The following is a 25,068-nucleotide window of genomic DNA, read 5'->3' as shown; positions in this document are numbered from 1 at the left end:
AATGGTGGCCAATCATCATTAACAAGTAATCAATGAACCTTAGTCAATTAGGAGACTAAGTGGTTGAAATGTGTGAAAAGCTAAGGCCAATTTTGAGGCCATGAACCATATCTAACAAATTAAAATTTCAAAGACGACATTGCACATCAAACATAAATTATAAGGAGAAATTTTTTTCTATGGATCTTAACCAGTTCAGAAGCAGCACAATATAGGGAAAACAAAGAGCCAATGATGGAAAGGAAGTGGCTTGATACTAGTGTGCTTTTTCCTCTTAGAAACACACTAGGAGACATGCTGCTTTCCTCTACTACACCTGACTGGCGCAATTTCACTTCCAACTTAAATGTCTTTCCCAATGGAAGTGACAATCCTGAGACTTCAACAATCACAAACTCTTGACCATTACTCGATTTTTCCACTGTTTTCATTGTTTTATGTTTGGACGTTGCTTCTACATCATTGGATAACTCATGCCCCCTCGGTCTTGCCATTCTAGTTCCTTTCTGAATCCTAGAATTGTCACCTTATCAATTACCCACTTCTCAATAAGAGCAAATTCCCCATTAATAATTTCTGATTTGACAACAACATCATTTCCTATTTTCTCACAATCAAACTTCACCAAAGTCCACTTATTTCCTTCCCCTCCCATTTCAACTTCCTCTCCATCGTCCAAGAACAATTGTCCTGCGCTATTCCCATTCCCATCAACCAAAACTAAGAGCTCAAATGGCATTCTCCAAGCAGCTTTTGTAGTCATGGCCTCTCCTTGCAAGGCCAATATATTACCTTCCCTTACATAAAGATGAGGATGATCAGGCAGTGAATCAAGTATCATATTCATTCCTGAAGTTGTACTCACTGAATTTGAGTAATTGAAGAGATCAAACCAATTTCCACTTGGAAATAAGCATCCACAGTTTCGGTGCCTGATTTAAGTACATGAGTCACCATTAGACCCTTACCAATTAAGAACTAGGAGTTGATATCGTAAGTCATCGTACCCTCAGGGAATGAGAAAAAGTCTTGCAAAGGGATAAAAGGCCCCAAGCTGCATCAGTAAAAGCTCCAAAATAAATGCGTAAATATGTATGATAGAAAAACATGATTTACACCTCTATTCAGTCTCTACTTTATATTCTTCCAACTAGCAAATATTTGACATATATAACATAGCATGAAGTATAAGCACAAAAGATACCCGAACTTTCCCACACCGTAAAGAACATTTGTGTAGTTTATTTTCTGTCTTCAAAAGGAGGTAAAATCCACCACATATATCAGCTCCTACAATTGGAATTCCAAAGAGCCCATAATTAAAAATTGTAGAAATTGAGTAAGCCAAGTCATCCCATGTGGCAGCATTGTCCCCAGTGCAGTGTGTAGTGTGCCTACCTGAGCTCACAAAAGTTGAGGGATAAGTATACTATTGGTGCCAAAAGTTGTGTACGACGCTCACTTTGGTGTCAAAATTTTCTGTTAGATCACTTAAGTGCCAAAAATTCTGAAAAATGATCATTTCAGTGCCAACGCTAATGAAATTGATCGGCAATCCGATGTGGCACTTTTTTTATTAATTTTGAAGCCGACGTGGCTTGTCGGAGAGTTGAGTTAGCATCCAAACACCAAAACGATGCCGTTTGACATCTTTCCCTAAACTCGAAACCCTAATCCTCAAATTGAGAGAGAGAGAGAGAGAGAGAGAGAGAGAGAGAGAGAGAGAAGGCTTGTCTTCATTTTCTTCTTCCTCGAAGATCCACACCAGCAACAACACTAGCACGGCACCAGCAGCAGCACCAGTAGCGCACCAGTAGCAACACTGGCAGCTCACCAGTAGCGACACCAGCAACGCACCAACAGCAGTAGCGCACCAGCGGCACCTTCGACCCATCTTCCTCTTCCTCCTCCTTCTCCCTCACCACCGATTTTTCCTGCCACTTATTGCTTGAGCAACAATCTCAATCTCTTCTTGCTCACCTGGTCAAGCAACTACAATGGTGGCTGAGCGATGGTGGTCGAGCGACAGAAACCCTAATTTCAATCCCCATGTGAGCTAAACGACGTCATTTCCGTGAGGGTGTCCACGTATAACAGCAAAACGACGTCGTTTCTTGAGAAGGATGGAAAACGACGTTGTTTCAAAGCCATCGCAATTTTTTTTTTTAAATATAAAAGCCACGTAATTAATCTGGCTTGAATCTCTCGCTGGTGGCACCAAAGTGATTGTTTTTCCTCCAATTTGGTATTTAAGTGATTCGACAGAAACTTTTGGCACCAAAATGAGTGCCATACACAAGTTTTGGCACTGATAGTGTACTTATCCCCAAAAGTTGATCTCGAGAGAATGAATGGCCTTTTACTAGTAACATTGACTAAGGCCTTGTTTGTTGCTCTAGCCTCCATAAGTCCATAGAGGTTATGAGCATTGTAATATGAAATATTACCAAAATGATATGATGTTGCAAGAGTAGTATTGTTGTTGATTGGTCGATGAACTCCTAAATTGTCGATTTTGTAGGGAGGATTGTCAAGAGTTGAGGAAGAGGTGGAGAAGTTATGAAGTTGGACAACTCATTCATTTCGATCCATAGGCCATCAAAAGGAAGGACATCATGAAACTTCTTTATCTCACCACCCCAGTAAATCTCATTAGATGGGTGAAGGAAGTCAAGGAAGTACACTGGCCCTGGCCAAACAATACCTACACTCCCTCACGTTTGATGAAGATGTCGGCTTGCATCCCCTTGATGTAGGTCTCATATGTCTCATTCAAGCTAATGCCCGGGAAAGATCACCAATTCAAAAGAAAAGGAAAGTAGTATTATGATGGCAATTTAGAAAGAAAATAAAAGATAAAGTTTCAAGGACAAGCATTTCTGCACTAGTGTACCTGGATCAAGTATGAGGACATATTTTTTATCGTTCTTGTGAAGGCTACTGACAAATTCTTTCATCTTTTCCATTGAAAAATTGATGGGGTCAAGAGTGAAGTCCTTCTTATTAGGGAAATCCCTTATGATGTCGTGAAGATGACAAAATAAATCAAATGCTACTAACGTGTTTAATGGTTGAGTAACAGACTATGTAGATGATAGAACAAGAAAATGATATTGTGAAGTCTATACTTGGAAAAACCAGAAGATAGACACTATGCTGAAGCTGAACTTATTTAGATTGTGTCCAAACCTTAAAGCTAAATATGTTCAGAAGTAGAATATGTTCATACTTACGTCCAGATTGTAAAGTCTACTTCAGATAGAATGAGACACAAGTCCTCTAATGTGATAATGTCGATTTAACCTTAACAAGACACAAGTCCTTTGAACATCGTGAAATTCAGAATGAAACAACTTGACTTTAATAGCTCGAACAATCGTATTGATTCCGTACAAGCCCCAAACATGTAACAATTAGTGATCCGAGTTCTTTTTGGATTTAACTTTGACGAATACTTGTATACAAAAGAGAGTCTATATTTGTTGAGGAGGTGTGATAAAAATTGGAATCAAGGCAAAGCATGTGTGCAAAGCCCGGTTCTTTTGTTTAACTTCTTTTGATCTATGAAGAAGAACGTCTAAGCCGAACCACTATAAATCTTGTGTTCAATTTTTTCTCTCATTCTCTCTACCTCAATCGTATTTCATTTTGTTAATCAAGAAAGAATTTCCATTATATTGATTGCCACAAATTGCTTCCGTATCTCAATAAATTGTTTGTGCACCTATTCACCCCCCTCTAGGTGTTTATACTAGCTATCTCAATTGGTATCGAGCTCGTGTACTCACCTTGTTTGAAGTGTTTTACTTAGTTAAAGATCCATGGCTAGTATGCTAGCATCGGGCCGATTCACTGCATCACCCTACTTTGATGGAAAGGATTACAACATCCGGAAAAACAAGATGAAAGCTTTCCTACGATCAAAGGATCCTCCGGAATGGGACGTTGTAGAAAAAGGAATTACTCCTACAGCCGCACTACCTCCGAAAGAGGGGATTGAAGAGATAAACAAGAGACAAGCACTAGATGCAAAAGCAATTTACTCTTTATATTGTGCTTTGTCACCTAAATGAAGGAACAGACCGAAAGTGAAGAAAACAAGAATCAATATTCTAATGAAACTAGGAGAATCTATAAGAATGTTTAGTCATTTTACAGATATTGTGAATGGTCTTGAAAATCAAGGTCAACCAATTTCTGATCCCATGAAGGTAAAAAGCTATCGTGGACTCTCCAAGGATTGGAATCACATAAAGACTTCGATAAGAGAGACGCAAAGAATTATGCCACTATCTGTATATGAGCCGATTGGAACTCTTCATTTATGAAGTGGAACGGATCAATGAAGACGAAGATCCAAAAGGTAAGAAATCCATTGCATTAAAATCAAATGATGATTCTGATGATACAGATTCTCAAGATGATATGGACGATGAGGAGCTTGCTCATGATAAGAAGATTCAGAAAACTGAATAGAAAAGGAAGAAGGTTCAACTCAAAGAAACAAAGCTTTCAAAGAACCAAGTCCGTTGATGATGAGGAACCGAACAAAGATGGAGTCTCGCTTTGAATGTAAGAAAAAGGGACACATGAGACTCCAACCGTCCTCTTTAGAAGAAGAAGAGAGGAAAAGCTGAAAATTTAAAAGCTCTCAAAGCCGAAACCTGAGTGATACAGAGTGTGAAGAAAGTGATGATGAATATGCCAATCTATGTCTGATGGCACAATCAGACTCAGACTCTGGATCAGACTCAGACAGTGAATTTGAGGCAAGTAATGTTAAAATTCTTGTCAAAGTTTCTAAATACATTGATGAACTGTGTTTTAGTCTTAAGACTTCTCTTAAAAGAATTTCCGAACTTAAAAGGAAAACTCATCTCTAAAACAAAAAGGAAAACGTTTTAGAAGAAAGAGTTAAAAGTTTAAACCTCGACCGTTTCCACTCTTAAAGAAAATGAAGATAATCTTTTAAAAGAAAATGCTCTTTAAAAACTGACTTATCAAATACTTCAAAGAAATTTTCAATAGGGTCTGAAAAACTTGAAAAATTCTTTTCGGCTCAAAGACCTTACTTCAATAAGTCCGGTCTAAGTATGTCAAAAACAATTCCCTTGATTGATTTTCCTAAAGTAAAATAAAGAATTAAGAAAAGACCCTCGAGAGAAGCTTACAAAATCATTTCAAGAAAGTTTTTGGTTGGAAGAAATGCTCTTAGATGTTCAAAGTGTCAGGATCACTTTGAAAAGGAGTGTCCTATGGTTTGGAAACCTGTTAAGAAAGTATGGGCTAATTCGTTTATCTTACTAACATCAAAGGACCCAAGAAAATTTGGGTACCAAGAAAGCTTGAGACTTTATCTTAAATGCGTGTCTCCGTCAAGAAGCATGTAAAGTGGTATCTTGACAGTGGATGTTCAAGACACATGACAGGAGACTCAAATTGTTTTATAAAGCTTGCTCAAGTAAATGGTGGAAAAGTTTCATTTGGAGGAAACAACAAATGAAGTATTGTGGGATTTGGAACTGTAAAAATTGGAAGTCTCACAATAAGTAATGTTTCCTTAGTGGAAGGACTCAATTACAACCTTCTCAAAGATTAGTCAATTGTGTGATACTGGTTTCAAGATCTTCTTTCAAGAAGGAACATGTTTGGAATCGGCAAAGACTCTACTCGGTCTTTCATGGGTCGAAGACATGGAAATATCTATCTTACGGATGTGAAACCAAATGAATCGCAATGTCTTATCTCAATTCAAGACGAAGCAAGCTTATGGCACAAAAAGCTTGGTCATGTCAACATGAAGCAATTAGCCAAAATCTCATCAAAGCAGCTTGTTTGAGGTCTACCCAAATTGCCATACCAAAAGACTGATCCATGCACTCCATGTATTTCGGGGAAAACAATAAATCATGTCTCTACTAATCATGTACTATGCATATGGATCTCTTCGGACCAAACCGTAACTCGTAGTATTGGGGGTAAGAAATATTGCTTAGTAATTGTGGATGATTACTCCCATTTCACTTGGGTATATTTTCTTGCAAGTAAGTCCGAAACCTTCTCGTATTTTGAAAAATTTGCTAAAAAGGTTCAAAATGAAAAAGGATGTGTTATATCTAGTATAAGAACAGATCATGGAGGTGAATTTGAAAATCAAGATTTTACAAAATTTTGTGATGAATCTGGATTAAAGCATGTATTTTCCTCTCCATATACTCCTCAGCAAAATGGATCTCTCTTCAAGAAACTAAAAGATTCAACAGCATGTAAAAAGCCTATTATTTCATACTTTCATGTATTTGGTTGCAAATGTTTTATATTAAAAAATACAAAAGATCCAAAGATGAATCAAGTCGACGCATCAAGAAGAGAACTCCTCCTGACTTTTCAAATGGGATCCAAAAGGTGAGAAGATTGACATCCAAACCAAAAGGTAAAACTGTTATTGGAGCTAAATGGGTGTCTTAAACAAGATGAATGAGAAAGGAAAAAGTTGTACGAAACAAAGCAAGACTCGTGGCCAAGGGTATATAAATGGTTTTAGAAGACAGGGTTTGAAGACCCAAAGAAGCCAGACTCGCCTTTCAGATCGAAAAAAGGCTTTGTATGGTTTAAAGCAAGCACCTCGGGCTTAGTACGACGGATTAAGTAAGTTTTTAATTCAAAATGGATTTGTTAAAGGTAAAGTGGACACTACTCTTTTTATTAAAAAAGAAAGCAAAAGTTTTCTGCTTGTTCAAATATATGTCAATGATATTATTTTTGGATATTCTAATGAAAGTCTCAGGCAAGAAATTTTCAAAAAAAAAAAAAAGACTATGCAGATGAGTTTGAAATGAGTATGATGGGAGAATTAACATTCTTTCTGGACTTCAAATAAAACAATTGAGGAAGGAACTTTATTCATCAAGAAAAGTATGCAAATGATCTAGTCAAAAGTTCTCCGAACAATTGCAAAAAGGCTGACATACCAATGTCAAGTTCCTTGAAGATAGACAAAGATGAAGAAGGGAAGAAAGTCGATCAAAAGCTGTACAGGAGTATCATCGGATCTCTTCTTTATCTTACTGCTTCTAGACCTGACATTTTGTTTAGTGTTTGCATTTGTGCCAGATTTCAATCAGACCCAAAAGAATCTCATTTGAATGCTGCGAAGCGTATTATTAAATATGTTTCATCAACTTCAAGCATCGGTCTTTGGTATCCTAAGAAGGGATACTTTAATCTTATGGGATATTCAGACGCAGATCTGGCCGCCGGTTGCGTAGTTGATAGAAAGAGCACTTCGGGAACTTGCCGCTGCTTGGAAAGATAGTGTCTTGTTTTCTAGAAACAAAGCATTGTGTCTCTTTCAACAACAGAAGCAGAGTATGTAGCTCTTGGAAGCTGCTGTTCGCAAATTCTATGGATAAAACAACAGCTAAGAGACTTTGAAATTGAAGACTCATGCACGGAGATTAATTGCGACAACACCAGCTATCAACCTCACCAAAAATCCAATTCTCCACTCAAGAGCAAAGCACATAGAGATTCGACATCACTTTATTAGAGACCATATTCAAAATGGAGATGTTTCAATTCAATTTGTTGACTCAAGGAATCAACGGCGGACATATTCACAAAGCCGTTGGAGAAAAATCAATTTGAATCTATACGTTCCCAGCACTCAACATTTTGAGGTATGAGGATATCAAAGTCTAAAGACTTTCAGATTTGACTTACAAGACTTTATCTCGAAAGATAGTCTTGGTACGACCGTCAGACTGTAAGTCTTTCTCTTCTCAATCTCATATTGAAAAGGTACGATCGTCAGATTGTGTTTTAATTGTTGATATATTCAAACGACGTAATTATTGCATCATTTCATTTTCAAAAGGAAGTTAATTTTGAAAATGACTATTTTCATGAAAACGACAGTTATTTTGAAAAGGCATCTTTTATTTCCTTTGTGACGGTTTGTTTATCTTTCTTTTTTTTTTTTAACCGATCGGGCACTGTCGATTCCTCTTCACTTTACTCTCAAAACCCTAGAAAGCATCAATCCTCCATTCCCGTTTGGTTTCTTTTGTTTAATCTTCAAAAGTTGTCATCTTTCCCGGGAAAGTCAAGCAAGGAATCTTCCAAAAAACCGAGAAAGATGTCATCTTCAAGAAAGTCTTCGAGAATCGCAAGCAAGGGACCACGGCAAATGAGTGAGGGGCCTACGCATCTTATCCATCAAGAAGAAGTGACTCCAGAACAAAGAAGCGAGCCCACAACATTCTCAAAGCAGCGTCATTCTCCTCCATCTAGTCCTCAAGGCGTTGTTCATCAACAACAGGAAGAAATCATCGAGGATGCACCAAAGAAGAGTTCAAAAGCTCGCTCATTTACAAGCTATACCGTGCCTTAAAAGGAATTCATACTCCTTTGAACTATGTTGATGACTTTCTTAAAGACAAAGGATATAGGAACGAATATATCTTTCCGCGAAAATGGAAAGTTTGGGAATTGCTCGTAAAGGGGTGGCTGAGGAATCCCTTGCGAATATCCCAAGTGATCTCGTGGATCGGGGGGTCGAATCTTGTAGATGGAATGATGATGATAATTTGTAGCCTATTTCAACCGAAAATGGGTATTGCGGGAAATTCAAGGAAAAGGGGAGATTTGTTCGGATCAAAGGAACAAAAGGATCTGTACTCGAAATTGTCAAGCGTGGGGTAATAAACCCTAGAAGTGTGGATTTTGATTTTCTGGATGCTGTGAATGTGAACTTGAGGAAAAGTTCAATTATCTTCAACTTGAAAAGTTCTCGCTCTAACTCTACTGAGGCTTATGCTAGATTAACTGCATATTTCTATTCAAATCTTAGCTTTTTGGATGCGAATAGATTCTCTTTCAGCGTTAAAGATCAGGACTATGTTGTGGATATGGATATGCTGGCAGATGTGCTAGAAGTTGAGAGAGGCAGATATCAACCAATCAAAGTTTCCATTACTCGAGCCACATTGGAACTGGTGAAGGACAGGAGAATAGATGAGAAAATCACTTACTTAAGGATGAGTGCATTTAATATCCTGCTTCACAAGATTGTGATTAATTGCCTTCGATCGAAATCGACTTCTAAAATTGATGTTTCAAGTTCAGAGGCAAAGTTGATGTATGCCATCCTCTGTGGCAAAAAGTTTTCTCTCCCTCATACTGTTATGTTTCACATGTGTAGAGCAGTGATGAAGGACAGAGGTCAACTTCCCTACCCAAGCCTTGTTACAAAGTTATTCAGACACTTGAATATTCAGCCTCCACAAATCTTTTGTGTTCGACCATGCGATCATATGGTGGTAGGATTGAAAATGGTGACCAAAATGCATCTGAAGGAACTAAGCAAGGAGTTGGAGAAATTCAAGGAGAAGACTCCTGCCAAATCTCATCCAATCTCTTTTGCATCTAAGAGAAAAGGGAAGGAGCCCATGGTTGCTCCATCCAAAAGAAGAAGAGCTCTTCTCGTTGAGGATGAAGATGATGAGGAAGACATCACCATCTCTGCATTAGCCTTGAAGAATCTAAGTCGTCCTGTTCCTCAGAAAGAATCGGAACAAATGACGAAAGAAGCAGAGGAGAAGGAAGAAGAAGAAGAAAGAGAAGCTGAAAAAGAAAGACTTGAAGAAGAAAGATGAGAAGAAGGAGAACCCGAGGGGAAATCTCTTCTCCACCCGTAGGCATGGAAACGGGGGAGATCGGGAGAAAGGAGTGAAGTCTTCATATCCCGATGCAAGTGAAGGAGTCGCCGCTCACCCGCAGATCCCGAGGATGTTTATGCATCTCATTTCCAGAGGAAGGTCATGAAGCTTCATCGCCAAACCTGCGAGATAATGTTGATCTACCATCACCCGCATTTACTCCATCGATCGAGCCGAAGCAAGTACTGACTGATAATGGAACAGATTTTTGCGGAATCATGGATATTCTCTTGGAAATGAGAGGTCAAATTTATGCCTTGGGATGCGAAGTTCAAAGCTTGAAGAATGAAAGTCAAGCTTCTTCCTGTTCATTGAATGATAAAATGCAAGCCATCTCTGTTTCAAAATCAGGCCAATGCCAAGAGTGAGGAGATTGCACAACTAAAGGAAGACTTCAAAAGGCCGGAAGGCATCGTTCATCTATGGAAGATTTCCAGCTTGTCCGCGCTCCCAAGCAATCTTGACTTCATCTCATCCTTTTTAATGATGACAAAAAGGGGGAGAGATGCAAGATTTGATTAAATTTTCAATCATTAAACTTTTAACTGTTTGTTGGATTGTTTTGTTGTTTAAAACTCTGTTTGACTTTGTTTTGTGTCTGGATGAGAACTGAACTAGACTTGGACTTGACTGCTTCTATTAACTAGTATTGATATCTTATGGATGGCTTAATCATATTTTAGACTAACCTATTTTCTGTGGTTGCAGATTCTAGTGTTATTCTTTTAGCCATTTATCTCTATAAGATATGCATATGTGTTTGAGAAATGTTTTTGGTCAAAGTTATCCAAATCTGCAGGAAAGTTTTGTCACCATCAAAAAAGGGAGATTGTTGGAGAAATCTTCTTGAAGTGTTTTGAAGTTGACAAAACGTTTATATCAGTCTAGTCTGAAGGCTTGCAGACTCTGTTGTTTAAAGTTTGAAGACTTCCGGACAGCCAGACTCAAGACATAAAGTCTATTCTCATTGACGATCTCTAATCCGTTGAAGAAAGGTTATCCAGAATCGGATGTTTCGTTAAGGATTTAACCTTATCATCGGAGAAGATCTCGTATGGAGAAGTCGTAATGTAATCCTTTGATTGATCAAGATTGATTTGATGATTGAAGATTCGATGATTGTCTAAATATTATTGGAACATTCTACTTATGGAAATCGAGATCCTGATTGTATGGGCGAACAGGATTGATGGGCTATCAACACGTTCCTTTAATAGCTCGAACAATCTTCCTAATTGATTCTGTCCAACGGGTAGATTGGAGGAATTCCTTTGGTAAGTGCCAACGGGTATGATGGCATAAAGGAGTATATAAAGAAGACGTTCTTAGTTGTTCGAGGTGTGCATGATAGAAAAATTCCAAAGTCTGAAGCTCTTTTTGTTTAGACAATTTCTTTGAGCGAATACTTATATACAAAAGAGAGTCTATATTTGTGAGAAACCTTGAGGAGGTGTGATAAAACATCTACACTGTGGAATCAAGGCAAAGCTGTGCTGTAACTTCTCTTTGATCATAGTGAAATCCAGCCGGTGGGTCGGTGCGAAAGAGTGGACGTAGGCTTGGAATAAGCTGAACCACTATAAATCCCGTGTTCAATTTTCTCTCTCTCATTCTCTCTACCTCAATCGTATTTCATTTTGTTAATCAAGAAAGAATTTCCATTATATTGATTGCCACAAATCGCTTCCGTATCTCAATAAATTGTTTGTGCACCTATTCACCTCCCTCTAGGTGTTTATACTAGCTATCTCAAAAACATCGTAAATTCAGAATGAAACAACTTGACAGAATGTAATACAAGCCCCAAACATGTAACAATTAGTGATCTGATTTGGATTTTACATCAAGATAGATTTGATTGACAATTGGATCATAAAGACAAGAACTGTCTATATGAAGAAACTCTACTTATGGAAATCAAGAACTATGTTTGTATGGGCGATCATAATCAACTTGGGATTCTATTTGTCATTCAACGGTTACTAAATCTTCTTAATACAGATTTGTCCAATGAGTATATTAGAAGACGATCCTCTAGATATTGTCCAACGGCTAGTTTGGAAGTGGATGGGTATTTAAGGAGAATGAGGATCGATGAACAAGTAAGAGACGAAGCGTAGAATTTATAATTCTAAAGTCTAAGCGAACTTCGATTATACACTTATCTCTCGTGAGCTTAAACGTTTGTGATCGTGAGAGAAATACAAAAAAGTGACTTAGTAAGATAATGTGATCTACTTTGCACTCAAAGTTGTAATATCTTGTTGATCACATAATGAAATTCAGCCAGAAGGCTGTTAGCATGGGAAAGTGAACGTAGGCTTGATTTAAGCTGAACCACTATAAATTCCATGTGCAACATTCTCTTCTCTTAACTCTTCATAGTTAAGTTTGTTGCATATTTACAAGTTATTTCAGAAGTTTGTTCGATCACATAACAGATTTTGAACATTTACGAGAAGTCTGGTGGCTTGTTTAGTTAGACTCTAATCCTTATTTAGACTTTGCTCGCAACTTGTTTTATTCCACATTTATTTGTCAAGATTTCTTTTAAACACCTATTCACCCCCCCTCTAGGTGTTTGTACTAGTACTTTCAATTGGTATCGGAGCCAAGTGCTTGTTTTGTTGAAGTGTTTTTACTTCTGAGCTAAAGATCTTCTATGGCTAGTATCTTGGCACCAGGGTTGATTGAAAGACATAGCAACACCAAGCCACCATATTTCGATCGAAATGAATACAACGTTTGGAAAAAAAAAATGAAGGCATTCCTAATATCTAGAGATCTTTTGCAATGGGATGTTGTGGAAAACAGAATCAATCCCACTGCTGTATCTACATCAAATAAAAATGGCAAAGACAAAAATACCAAAACCCTCGCTCCTATGTCTTGGACAAAAATGTCTAAAAGAGAAGCTCTTGATGTAAAAGCCATTTATTCTTTATATTGCGCATTGTCTCCCACTGGGTATAATAGGATCTCTTTATGTGAAACAACAAAAGAAGTTTGGGATAAACTTCATGTCATTTATGAAGGGATTGATCGTGTAAAAGAGACAAAAGTAAATTTCTTACTCGGAAAATATGAATCCTTCAAGATGAAGCCGGGAGAGTTGATTGAAGATATGTTCAGTTGTTTTACAGAAATTGTAAATGGTTTAGCGTATCAAAGTCATCCAATTTTTTCCCCGTGCAGGCCTCCCGCCGGGGCCCGCTATGTCAAAAGCGAGAGAAACCCCGAATGAAGGTCAACAAACTTGTGTGAGGTCTCTTAAAAGATTGGAACCATGTTAAGACCTCAATTTGAGAGACTTAGAGGATTATGCCACTCTTCGTTGATGAATTGATTGGCACTCTTCAATCCTATGAAGTGGAACAAATCAATGATGAAGATCCCGAAGTAAGAAGTCTATTGTTTTAAAATCTAACGCTAATTCTGATAATGTAGACTTAGAAAATGACATGGACGACGAAGAACTTGCTTTTATGATCAATAAATTCAAAAAGTTGAGTAGAAAATGAAGGAAATTCAGTGAAAGAAGAGAATACAAGAGAATGGGCAGAAAAGAATAATGAAAGAAGATGACAAGTAAGGAAATATATACTTGATGGCATATTCAGACTTGGACTCATAATTTGACTCAAACACAAAGTTAGAATCCGATAAGGAAATCGAGATAAGTCATTCAGAAATTCCTACTAAAGTTTCAAAGTATATAAATGAGCTTTGCTTAAACTTCAAATCTTCTCTTAAAAGGATCTTTGAACTAAAAAATGAGAATTTATGGCTTAGGCAACAGGATTTTTCTTGAAAAAAATAGCTTGAAATTTTGCAAAAAGATTTTCTACAAACAAAAGAAAGCTGAGATTCACTTGTCAAAGAAAATGATTCCTTAAAGAAAGAATTTTCAAATATTTTGACAAAATTTTCAAAGGATTCAAAACATTAGAGTATATCATTTCTATACAAGTACCTTACTATAACAAGTCAAGACTTGGCTTCAATAAAGAAATTGATTCTCTAATATATTTTCCTAAAGTCCATGAGAGACTTAGATAAAGACTTCCTAGACTTGCGTACAAGAAACATTTTCAAAGAATCTTTACAAAACCTATTGGTCGAAATGCCCTTAAGTGTTAAAATTATGGAGACTCAAAACACTTTGAGAAAGAATGTACTAAAGTCTTGAGACCTATTAAGAAAGATTGGTAAAAACAACATACTCTACTAACTCTCATGGACCCCAAAAAATATGGGTACCAAAGAAAAGATGAGTTGTTTTTTTGCAGGAAATAAAGGAAAATAAGAAAGAGAATTTGGTAAGGAAAATATATTTTTTATTCTCAATTTGGTTTGAGTACATAATTTAAAAGTTCTCATTATATTTATATTCTCTCCGTGCCCTGATTGATTTAGATTTTATAATGATCGTATTCTTTGATTGGTTTGATTGAAGGAAGAATCGTGTGATTTTTTTTTTTTTTAATTTGTGAGTTGAGATTTGATTTAATATGTGTGATTATTTTTGATATCTTGCTTAGAGACAATTGAGTTTATTTAGGTTGATTTTATCAAATTTTATTTTGCAAAGTAGAAATCTGATTTACGAGATATTAATTTATTATGCAAGGTATTCTTTCTCAGATACTCAAGGATTTTATTCTCTTTAATTTTATTGTGCTTTGACTAAATGAGAATTTCTTTTTCAATATATTATTGTGCAAGATATTCTCCCTTAAACACTTTTTTATGATGATGAATTAAGAAAGAATATTTGATTATCTATGGAAATTTTATATTTTGCTCTAACGAAAATGGAAGGATCCAGAGGAAGAATAATTGTGAATCTACACAAATTTTGGTGCAATCAAAATGGGGGAGAACATGCATCCAAAAGAAATGAAAAGAATCGTGATCAAACTCAAAAAGGCAACAAATTGAGAGGGAGTATTGATCAATTATGGAAAAACCTTTTTTGAATGGATTGTGATCTTGATTATTATGGAATGAAGGAAAAGCTAAATGTGTCGAACTTGTTAAATTCTAAAAAATCTGGTTAGTGCATCTTTTATTATCTTTTGTAATTCACAACTCTTATTTACATTATCATTTTATTATGACAAAGGGCAAGTGAATTTTATAATATATCCGTGATTTTATTAGATATTTGCCAATATCTATGATCGAAGTGAACTATATTACATATCTTTGAAATTCGATTTACTTTATAAAAGCTTATTCTTTTGGAAATTGTATTTCATGTAAGATATTTGTTATCATTTTATATTCTCTACATGAAACTTTTTCCATTGTTATTGTTTTTTTATCATGACAAAAAGGGGGGGGAATATAAATATGCATATGTGTTGATTGGTTAATATTATTTATTGCATAATATTGAGCTGCAATTATTTTTCTATATATTGTTATGATCAATCTATTTGATATCTTCTGCTAACTTTTGATTTGAATTACATTATTATTTAAGATTGCTCTGATTTATTAATATTTTTAAAAGCGTGTTTACACATCTGTATATTCAAAGAGTTTTGTCATCACAAAAAAAAAAATGAGGAGATTTTTAAGGAAATCTCTTGTGATGTTTTGAAGATGAAAAAATAAATCAAATACTACTAACGTGTTTAATGGTTGAGTAACAAACTATGTAGATGATAGAACATGTAAATGATATTGTCGAAGTCTATACTTGGAAGAACTAGAAGATAGACTCTATACTGAAGTTGGACTTTTTCAGACCGTGTTAAGACCTTAAGGCTAAATTGTGGCACCCTGAACCCTTCGTAGGTTGCCAACAGCGCCAACGTTATACCTTATTACCTTTCTGTTTAGAAGAAGCGTCGTTATTCACAAGCATTTTTTTTTTTTAACAAAACGGTCCTAGCACGACTCATTAGCGGAAGCAAACTAAAGCATCACCATCTCTCCCCCTACCAACCATGATACAAATACACACCACTAACCATCATAATTTTTTTATAGACAAGCCACGACACTTTATTTACATATATTTTCAAGATGGGACTTCTTTTGGGTCGATACATCAAAAAGGAAAAGCTAGGACTCAGCCATGTCCAGCCTAAAATCCCAAAAAGAACCCTCGACCCTCTACATCTCACGTGCAACAATTCCCCATCATCAGTGTCGGCTAACTATCCAAAAAGAAACAGCCCCTACTCGTCACGCATAGGCCTCACACCCAGTCTGGTGCGTCAGGCGGCGGCGGTGGCAGCATCCCTCTCATCACCCCATCGCGGCGAACGTGGACGGAGACAAACTCCGGACAATCGGGCCCCGAGCCAGCCTATGTCGTACAAGACAAAACAGCGCACACGTATGTAGGTGAGTCCAGGTACAGAAGGACAGCTGAACTCCTCACACTCTACCTCGACGTCGGACGGTAACCCATAAAATGCACCCCGCGTGACGGTAGGAAGTAGCATACTGCTAATTTGAAATGTTGGTCTCCAAAAGAGGTGAGTACAACCACTCAACAGATAATGAATTCAATAACAACTCAACACATCAGGCAAATCATACATGCATTGCAGACGTTACTTACCTTGAAGCCATGCGCATACTATCATGCATCATCATATCATACGTGTCATCATCATCATGACATCACCACATCACACATGTCATTATTGTCATGGCATCATTATATCATACATGTCATCATCATCATGACATCACCACATTACACATGTCATTATTGTCATGGCATCATTATATCATACATGTCATCATCATCATGACATCATCACATTACACATGTCATCGTGCCATATCATATATCATCATCATTATCATCATCGTGTATATCATCATGCATGTCATGCCATGGGTGATCATCATTATTTCACATCACATGTCATCATCAGCATCCTCATCATCATGCATATCATCATGCATATCATATATCATCATCATTATCATCATCATGCATATCATGCATGTCATGCCATGGGTGATCATCATTATTTCACATCACATATCATCATCATCATCATCATCATCATCATCCTCATCATCATGCATATCATGCCATGGTTTAATTTCCACTTTTAGCTTTCAATTTGATCACCACATCACCCATTCCTCAAATCATCAATTTCATCATCCCCTCGGGCAAAGACCTTCGAGGCTTTCGGCATTCAGCCATCCCAGGCCACCGGACATTTGGCCCCCCACATTCCGAGCATCTCGCATCCCAACTGGCATCACGAGGCACTCCCCTCGGACAGAAAACTCCGACAGGGCTTCCGGCATTTACACTCCCTGGCCGAGCATCCCGCACCCCAATCGGCATCGCGAGGCATTCCCTTCGAGCGAAACCTCCGACGGGGGCTTCCGGCACCCCACGTTCGGGGCATCCTGAATCTCCCAAGACCATCGGCAATGCATCTCTATACATTCCGGGCATTATCCTCCACCACAACCACCTCCTCACTTATCATTATCCACATTTACCATTATTTTTTTCTCAATTTAACATGGCATATGTCGTGACATCAAACAAGTCATATTTGGCATATGATTCACACATGCATCACAATTAAATGTCATACATACACCAATATCTTATTATACATGCTACATGGTGTAATCATTTATGAAATTTATGGCCAATAAAATAATCCATTTTATTTTATTTTATTATTTTATTATTATATTATTATATTATTATATTATTTTTAAAAATAAATATTAAATTCAATATCTATTAATTCCCAAAATTATAAAAATTCAAGCAATCATTAAAAAACCAATAGGATGACAATTTCATGCAAAATTCATGGCTAAATTGAATTTTACACAATCTCACCATTCTCACAAAACATCCTATGATTCTCGGATGAAACCAGAACGCACGGTTTTCGAAGAAATTCAACTAAAATATCCATATGGCCTCCAAAAATTATGAAATTTTACTGAGTTATAGAAAAGAAATTTTCGTACAACTTTCATGAAGAACTCCAAGCCAGATTATTTTTATATTATTTTATACAGTCTCACGAAGCTTCTGGATCCATTACCGCATCGTCCAGTGTATACTTCTCCGAAACATTGAGTTTTAACTTACCTATTCTCTTTCGTTTTCTCTGAAATTTGGATATGTTATACATCAAGGTGTCCTATACAAGTTTCATGAAGAGATCTAAGTCAAATAACCAGATTATAGTCATCATCTATGTCCATGAAGTCTCGGGTGTCTCGGAATACATCACCAGAATCACGGTCTTCATGATCTAGTTGATTTACTAGGCTATTCTTGTTTATTTCACTTCAAATTTGAGTATGTTGTATTTTAAGATGTCCCCTACAACTTTTATGAAGAAATCGAAGAGATATTCTCAACACAAACCAACATGCAACCACAAATCCAACAAGAGATCAGTAAAATCTTTCCAGATCTGGGGTCTCCGTAGGATGAGACTTTAACCCCTAAACTCTCCATCATTTTCCACAAAATTTTAGTATGTTGTAGTACAAGATGTTAGCTACAACTTTCATGAAGAAATAGAAGCCAAAATCGGACTTTAAACACACATGCAAGCTCAAACAACATTCTGACTCACAGGGTACGAGCAAGAACAGCCACACCATTCACACATAAATCGACCATGCTTCGGTTTTTCTCACCTAACACCCAAGAATTTAACATGCAAGCATCATACACACATGCAAGAGAAGCTAGAGGACTCCCACTTGCCTCTAGACTGGTCGGTCGACGGCGTAAGGCGGGGAGCACGGCGGCACACGGCGGACAGATGGTGGTTCCTCCTCCTCTCTCTCGGCCGCTCCCCCTCTCTCTCGCACGATCACTCTCCCTCTCTCTCTCACTCTCTTGGGCGAATGAAACCAGCCACTCTCTCTCCTCTCTCCTTCCCTTTTATTTCCCCTAATCCTCATCATTGATAATCATTGCATGCCACTTAAATTAGCCAATGCATGGCATCCTAGTCTAGGCCAATGCATGAAGACTTCTTGCCACTTGTCTTGATGGGCTTGGGCCTCCTCTTCTTGGGCTGGCGACAGCCCCCCTTTAGTGGGCCTAATTGGGCCGACTAACTTGGCCATTAAAAGCTTAGACCAATAGGCCTAAGGCACAATCCAAAAATTGACATTTCCCCCCTTTTTTTAAAATTCTTTTATAAATATTTTAAAATTTCAATTTTCATCTTGGCTAAAGTCTTGGGGCATTTTGTTTATTGAAATTTAATTTATAAGGTGCATGGCCAAGCATAGATTATTATCATAATCTATCAAATTTAAATTCTCACAAACATATGCACACATCATCTATTTAAAAAAAAAAAAAAAAGAGACTAATGGCTAAAGCATAAACCTTAGGAAATTTTATCACCTAATTAGAGACTTTAACACACCTTATGGCTTGTCATTGAATTTTGGGATGCCACATAAATATGTTCAGAAGTAGAATATGTTCATACTTATGTCCAGATTGTAAAGTCTATTTCAGACAGAACAAGACACAAGTCCAGAACGTGATAAGGTCCAAAACAGGACACAAGTTCATAATGTAACAAATTCAAGAACAAATCATGTTCAGAATGAAACAACTTGATAGAACGTAACACAAGCCCCGAATATATAACGGCTAATGAAATGATTTGGATTTTACATCAAGATAGATTTGATTGACGATTGGATCATGAAGACAAGAACTTTATATACGAAGAAGCTCTACTTATGAAAATCAAGATTTTGTTTTATGGGCAATCACAATCAACTTGGGATTCTACTTCTGTCACTCAATGGCTATTAAATCTTCTTGATCAATGGGTATATTGGAAAACGATCCTCTAGATACTGTCCAACGGTTAGTTTAGAAGTGGATGGGTATTTAAGGAGATCAAGGATTGACGAGCAAGTAAAAGACGGAGCGTAGAATTTATAATTCCAAAATTTGAGTGAACTTCGATCATACACTTATTTCTCGTGAGCTTAAACGTTTGTGATTGTGAGAGAAATACCAAAGAGTATCTTAATAAGATAATCTACCATTGAGTATTTGCACTCAAAGTTGTAATCTCTTGTTGATCACATAGTAAAATCCAATTAGAAGGCTGTTAGCGTGGGAGAGTAGACGTAGGCTTGATCTAAGCCGAACCACTATAAATTTCGTGTGCAAACATTCTCTTCTCTTAATTTTTCATATTTAAGTTTGTTGCATACTTATAGGTTATTTCAGAAGTTTGTTCTATCACATAACATATTTTGAACAAAATTAAATCAGTCATGTTGCCACAAAAAATATCAACACATGGTTTTCTAAGAATATGCAAAAAATATCAACACATGGTTTTCTAAGAATCTCTCTCTCTCTCTCTCTCTCTCTCTCTCTCTTCAAAAATATTATTTCTTAAAGAACTTTAGGCTAATTTTACAATATCATCCCATAACTTTTAATTTGTTCAATATAATCCATAAACTTTTGGTAAATATTCAATCTACTCGCTAAAGCATATGAAAATATTCAATGTTTTTGATAACTTGAATTAATAAAAAGATAATATTGAATATTTTCATATAATCAAAAACCAAATTGAACATTTACCAAAGTTCATAATCACATTAAACAAATTGAAATTTTATGGACAGTCATGGGCTACATAAATAAATTAAAAGTTCATGAGCGATATTGCACATTCGGTCAAAACTTAAGACCATTTGTTTCATTTTCGCTCTTGAAAAAACATGAGAAGAAATTTTATTTAGGGATCTTAACCAGTTCAGAAGCTGCACCCTCCCATAAAAATGGGGAAGAAAGAAAGAGCCAGTGATGGAAAGGACATGGCTTGATACCTGTGTGCCTTTTCATTTTGGAAACACACAAACTTATTGAAGAAATGCTTTCATTCTTTATTACACCCTGACCAATTTCTTCTGATAACGCTCTTAGGATTGGCGCACTTTCACTTCCAACTTGAATGTCTTCCCCAGTGGAAGTGACAATTCTGAGACTTCAGCAATCGCAAACTCTCCACCATCGCTCAATTTTCCCATTGTTTTCACTGTTCTCTGTCCGGACATTGCTTCTACATCATTGGATAATTGATGCCCTCTCAATCTCGTCATTCTAGTTCCTTTTCTCAATCCTAGAATTGTCACCTTATCAATTACCCACTTCTCAATCGAGCAAATTCCCCATTAACAACTTCGATCGACAACAACACCATTCCCTGTTTTCTCACAATAAAACTTCACCAGAGTCCACTTATTTCCTTCCCCTCCCATTTCGACATCATCTCCATCGTCCAAGAACACTTGTCCTGTGCTATTCCCATGGCCATCAACCACAACTAATAGCTTGAATGGTGTTCTTCGAGCTGCTTCCGTAGTCATGGCCTCTCCTTGCATGGCCAATATATTACCTTCCCTTGCATGAAGATGAGGATGATCACGCGGTGCATTGAGCATCACATTCATTCCTGAAGCTGTACTTACTGAATTTGAGTAATTGAAGAGATCAAACCAATTTCCACTCGGAAAATAAGCATCCACGGTTTGGGCACCTGATTTTAGTACAGGAGTCACCATCAGACCCTTACCAATTAAGAATTGGGAATTGATATTGTAAGTCATTGTATCCTCGGGGAATGAGAAAAATAGGGGCCGGGCAATGGGTATTCCCCTTCTATTTGCCTCATACATCAAGGTATACAAGTATGGGAGCAAGCGATAACGAAGCCCGAGCACCATTCTGGCGGATGCAGTGACCGATTCCCAGAGATAGAGCTCTTGACGAATAGTACCCTTATCAGAGTGGTCTCTTGCAAAGGGATAAAAAGCTCCAAGCTGCATAAGTAAAAGCTCTTAAAAAAATGCTTAAATATGTATGACAGAAAAACATGATTTACACCTCTATTTAGTCTCTACTATATATTCTTCCCTTCCGTATAAGATTGAGATATCTTCAACATAGCATGAAGTATAAGCACACAAGATACCCAACTTCCCCTCATCATATATATATATATATATAGTTTATTTCTGTCTTCAAAAGGAGGTAAAATTTAACCTAAAAAAAGAAATAGAAAATTCATAAACTCCTAATTCTGAATATTAATTTGGAAAAATCTTAAAGTTCAGTTCCAAAGCTCTTCAGTTAATATAAATTAAGATTAGGCTCAAAAGATTTTACCTGAATCCATCGGTTGCAGAGCTCTTCAAATGTGTCTCGAGTGAAACCACATATATCAGCTCCTACCATTGGAATTCCAAAGAGCCCAGAATTTAAAATTGCAGGAATTGAGTAAGCCAAGTCATCCCACGTCGCGGCATTGTCCCCAGTCCAGTGTGCAGTGTGCTTGCCAGAGCTCACAAAAGTTGATCTTGAGAGAATGAATGGCCTTTTACCAGTAAGATTGACTAAGGCCTCGTTTGTTGCTCTGGCTTCCAAGAGTCCATAGAGGTTATGAGCATTGTATTCTGAAATATTTCCAAAATGAAGTGACGTTGCAGGGATAGTTTTGTTGTTGATAGGCCGATGAACTCCTGCATTGTTCATTTTGTAGGGAGGATTGTCAAGAGTGGAAGGAAGAGGCGGAGGATCATTGAAGTTGGACAACTCGTTCATGTCGATCCATAGGCCATCAAATGGAAGAACATCATGAAACCTCTTTATCTCCCCACTCCAATAACTCTCACTAGATGGGTGAAGGAAGTCAGGGAAGTACACTGGCCCTGGCCATACGCGACCTAAATATGGCACTCCCTCACGCTTGATGAAGATGTCGGCTTGCATCCCCCTGATGTAGGTCCCATATGTCTCGTTCACACTAATGCCTGTGAAAGATCACCCAGTCAAAAGAAAAGGAAAGTAGTAATATGATGGCAATTTAGAGAGAAATTAAAAGATCGAGTTTCAAGCGCAAGCATTTCTGCACTAGTGTACCTGGATCAAGTATCAGGACATATTTTTTCTTGTTCTTGTGAAGGCTGCTGATGAATTCTTTCATCTTTTCCACTGGAAAATTGATAGGGTCAAGAGTGAAGTCTTTATATGCATCCATGTAATCGATGTCAGTCCACATAACTTCCAATGGTATATCAGCTTTTGCATAACCAGCTACCACGCCCTCTAAGTCTGTGACATTATTGTAACCCCACCGGCATTGATGAAATCCTAGAAAGTAAATCAAAGATACTTTATCAGTAGAACTACATTTCAAACTTGTCAGGTAGAACGTGCAGAAGAAGCCATCTAGCATGAATCAAACTTTACAATTGATCCATGCCTAGCAGCATATACCAGAAAAGCGGCTACTTTTCTTGAAAATCAGTGAGCCAAGTGGTAGGATCAACTGGGGGTCGGGAAGCAGTGGTTTTCAAAGGATAATAACACACCTTTAAGATTTGTTCCCTATTAAGCATAACATGCACAATCTGACTAGTGTCATCTCCACGAGAGAATAACCTCACAATGTAATTCAAGGGCAATGAACTCAGAATCTTCAATACTATCATCTTTATATTATATACGACCACCACATAATTATGCTCAAAATCTATATTTACTGCAGAATAAGCTACAGAAGCCGAAGCACAACATTGGAATCAAATTCATCAAAATGTCAGCATCAAAAATTGAAAGCAATACGTAAAAACCAGCATACACGAATTCAAAATCATTATGTTAGATACTACCACCACACGGTCAAGCTCAAAATCTCATAGAGATTGCAACATAAGCTGGAAGCCGATTAACAATGTAGAATCAAATTCATCGAAATGTACGCAACAACAATTGAAAGAAACTCATCAAAACCAGATACCAAAGGACCAGTATGGCATTGGGGTCGGCCGGCCAATGAGCTCGGTGTACTGCTCCATGACTGCCTCCGGCGACGGCCCCTGGAAGAAATACAAATCCAACACCCCACCGATCACCTTGTAAGTGATCCTGTCGCCAGTATACACCACGTCCATGCCATTGCTGTTCAGCAACAGAACGCCGTGGCTCGTGCCCGCCCCAACTCCTCCGCCACGGCGGCCGCGGCCGCCGACAGACGACCTGACGTCCATGTAAAAGGGATGTGACCCGTACAGGTTGACATCGAGGTTCCAGCTACCGATGTCGGCGTTCCACAGAGTAAGGGTTTGGTTGGGCTGGAGCCGGAGCGACGGCTTCGTGTGCTCTCCGATCCCGTAGAGGGAGGAGCGGCCGGGAGGGAGGGAGGAGGAGAGCTGGAGGTACTGGTCCTTGAAGACGAGGAAGGCGGAGGGGTCGGAGGCGGAGGTGTCGAAGAGGACGTCGCCGGAGGATCGGCGGGAGACGGCGAAGGAGAAGGGGGTGGTGTTGCGGAGGACAAAGACAAGGTCGGAGGAGGCGGCGGAGAGGCGGCGGTAGGAGCCGGAGGGGGACGGCGGCGGCGGCGGAGTCGGGGTTCGGGGGGAAGAGGAGGGAGATCGGCGAGGGATGAGGTCGTCGGGGACTTCCCATCGGCGGCGGTCGGCGTCTGTGATTCGGACTCGAAGACGTCCGCTCGCTTCGAAGCTGGAAGGAGAACCGTGATGACGTCAGCAAAAATTACCCATTAAAATATACTTAATTATTTATTTTTCAAATATATATATAAACTAACATTTTAATTTAATCTTGCAGGTGTTTCAATATCGAAATTTGATTATTTTCTTTCCAGCAACAACCTTCTTAGGATAATTGGAAATATCGAAATATTTTTCTCCTTTTTTTAAGCATATTTATACTATGAATTTTTATCGTGTATTATTACTAATATCTATTTTCATTATTTAATTATTAAAATTTTCTACATTCAACTTTATATATATAAACTAACTTTTTTTTTTTTTGCACATATATGTCGATTGTAAAAATGAATCTAGCAAAAATACTAAAATGAGAGTGAAGTTTTGCTCTGTACCTGGCAACGAGGCGGAGGTTCTCGACGTCAGGCCCGTATACGGAGGTCGCGTTGACGAGGCGGAGACCGGCGGTCAACGCCGTTCCCGACGCGTCGACGGCCACGGACCCGACCGTGTATCCGTACCCAACAACGCCAGGCGTCCCCTCGCCTTCTCCGACCGACGCGCGAACGGCCGACTGCGACGACAGCAGGTACAAGAAGATCAACAACGCAGAGAGAGGCGGAAGACGGCGATGATGGTCTCTGCTACTCCGCATGTTTTCGGCTAGAGAGAGAGAGAGAGAGAGAGACAGAGAGAGAGAGAGGGAGTGGGAGGAGCTTTGATTTTCATCCGCCGACCGCGGCGGACTTCCCACGTCTGGTCTTCCAATCCCGTCCCTTTCTGATTCCTCAGAAAGACGAAGACGACGAGA

The 25,068-nt window shown here is 38.1% G+C and overlaps 1 protein-coding gene and 1 pseudogene across 1 annotated transcript; both read right to left on the bottom strand.

Moving 5' to 3' along the window:
- The window catches only part of LOC104427564, a 26,005-nt pseudogene extending 5,162 nt beyond the window's left edge, over nt 1-20,843 (bottom strand).
- Nucleotides 20,419-25,068, bottom strand: LOC104425585 (alpha-glucosidase). Its single transcript, XM_039312417.1, has 5 exons — nt 24,653-25,068; nt 23,543-24,264; nt 22,663-22,893; nt 21,910-22,553; nt 20,419-21,563 (listed from the first exon to the last, which is right to left on the bottom strand). Exons 1-5 carry the CDS (start codon nt 24,910-24,912, stop codon nt 20,916-20,918), a joined length of 2,505 nt encoding a protein of 834 aa, XP_039168351.1. The 5' UTR covers nt 24,913-25,068; the 3' UTR covers nt 20,419-20,915.

The sequence above is a fragment of the Eucalyptus grandis genome, chromosome 5, assembly GCF_016545825.1.
Source record: "Eucalyptus grandis isolate ANBG69807.140 chromosome 5, ASM1654582v1, whole genome shotgun sequence".
NCBI classification, from domain to species: Eukaryota; Viridiplantae; Streptophyta; class Magnoliopsida; order Myrtales; family Myrtaceae; genus Eucalyptus; species Eucalyptus grandis.
Note: the sequence above shows the minus strand (reverse complement) of the source record. Positions and strands in the feature narration are given on the sequence as shown.

What these genes read in the sequence shown, in the direction of transcription:
- LOC104425585 (XM_039312417.1), bottom strand. Translation starts at nt 24,912, where the DNA reads ATGCGGAGTAGCAGAGACCATCATCGCCGTCTTCCGCCTCTCTCTGCG. An exon ending in AACCTCCGCCTCGTTGCCAG is followed by an intron (nt 24,265 to 24,652) that starts GTACAGAGCAAA and finishes TTCTCCTTCCAG; the next exon opens with CTTCGAAGCGAGCGGACGTC. An exon ending in AATGCCATACTGGTCCTTTG is followed by an intron (nt 22,894 to 23,542) that starts GTATCTGGTTTT and finishes TTTACTTTCTAG; the next exon opens with GATTTCATCAATGCCGGTGG.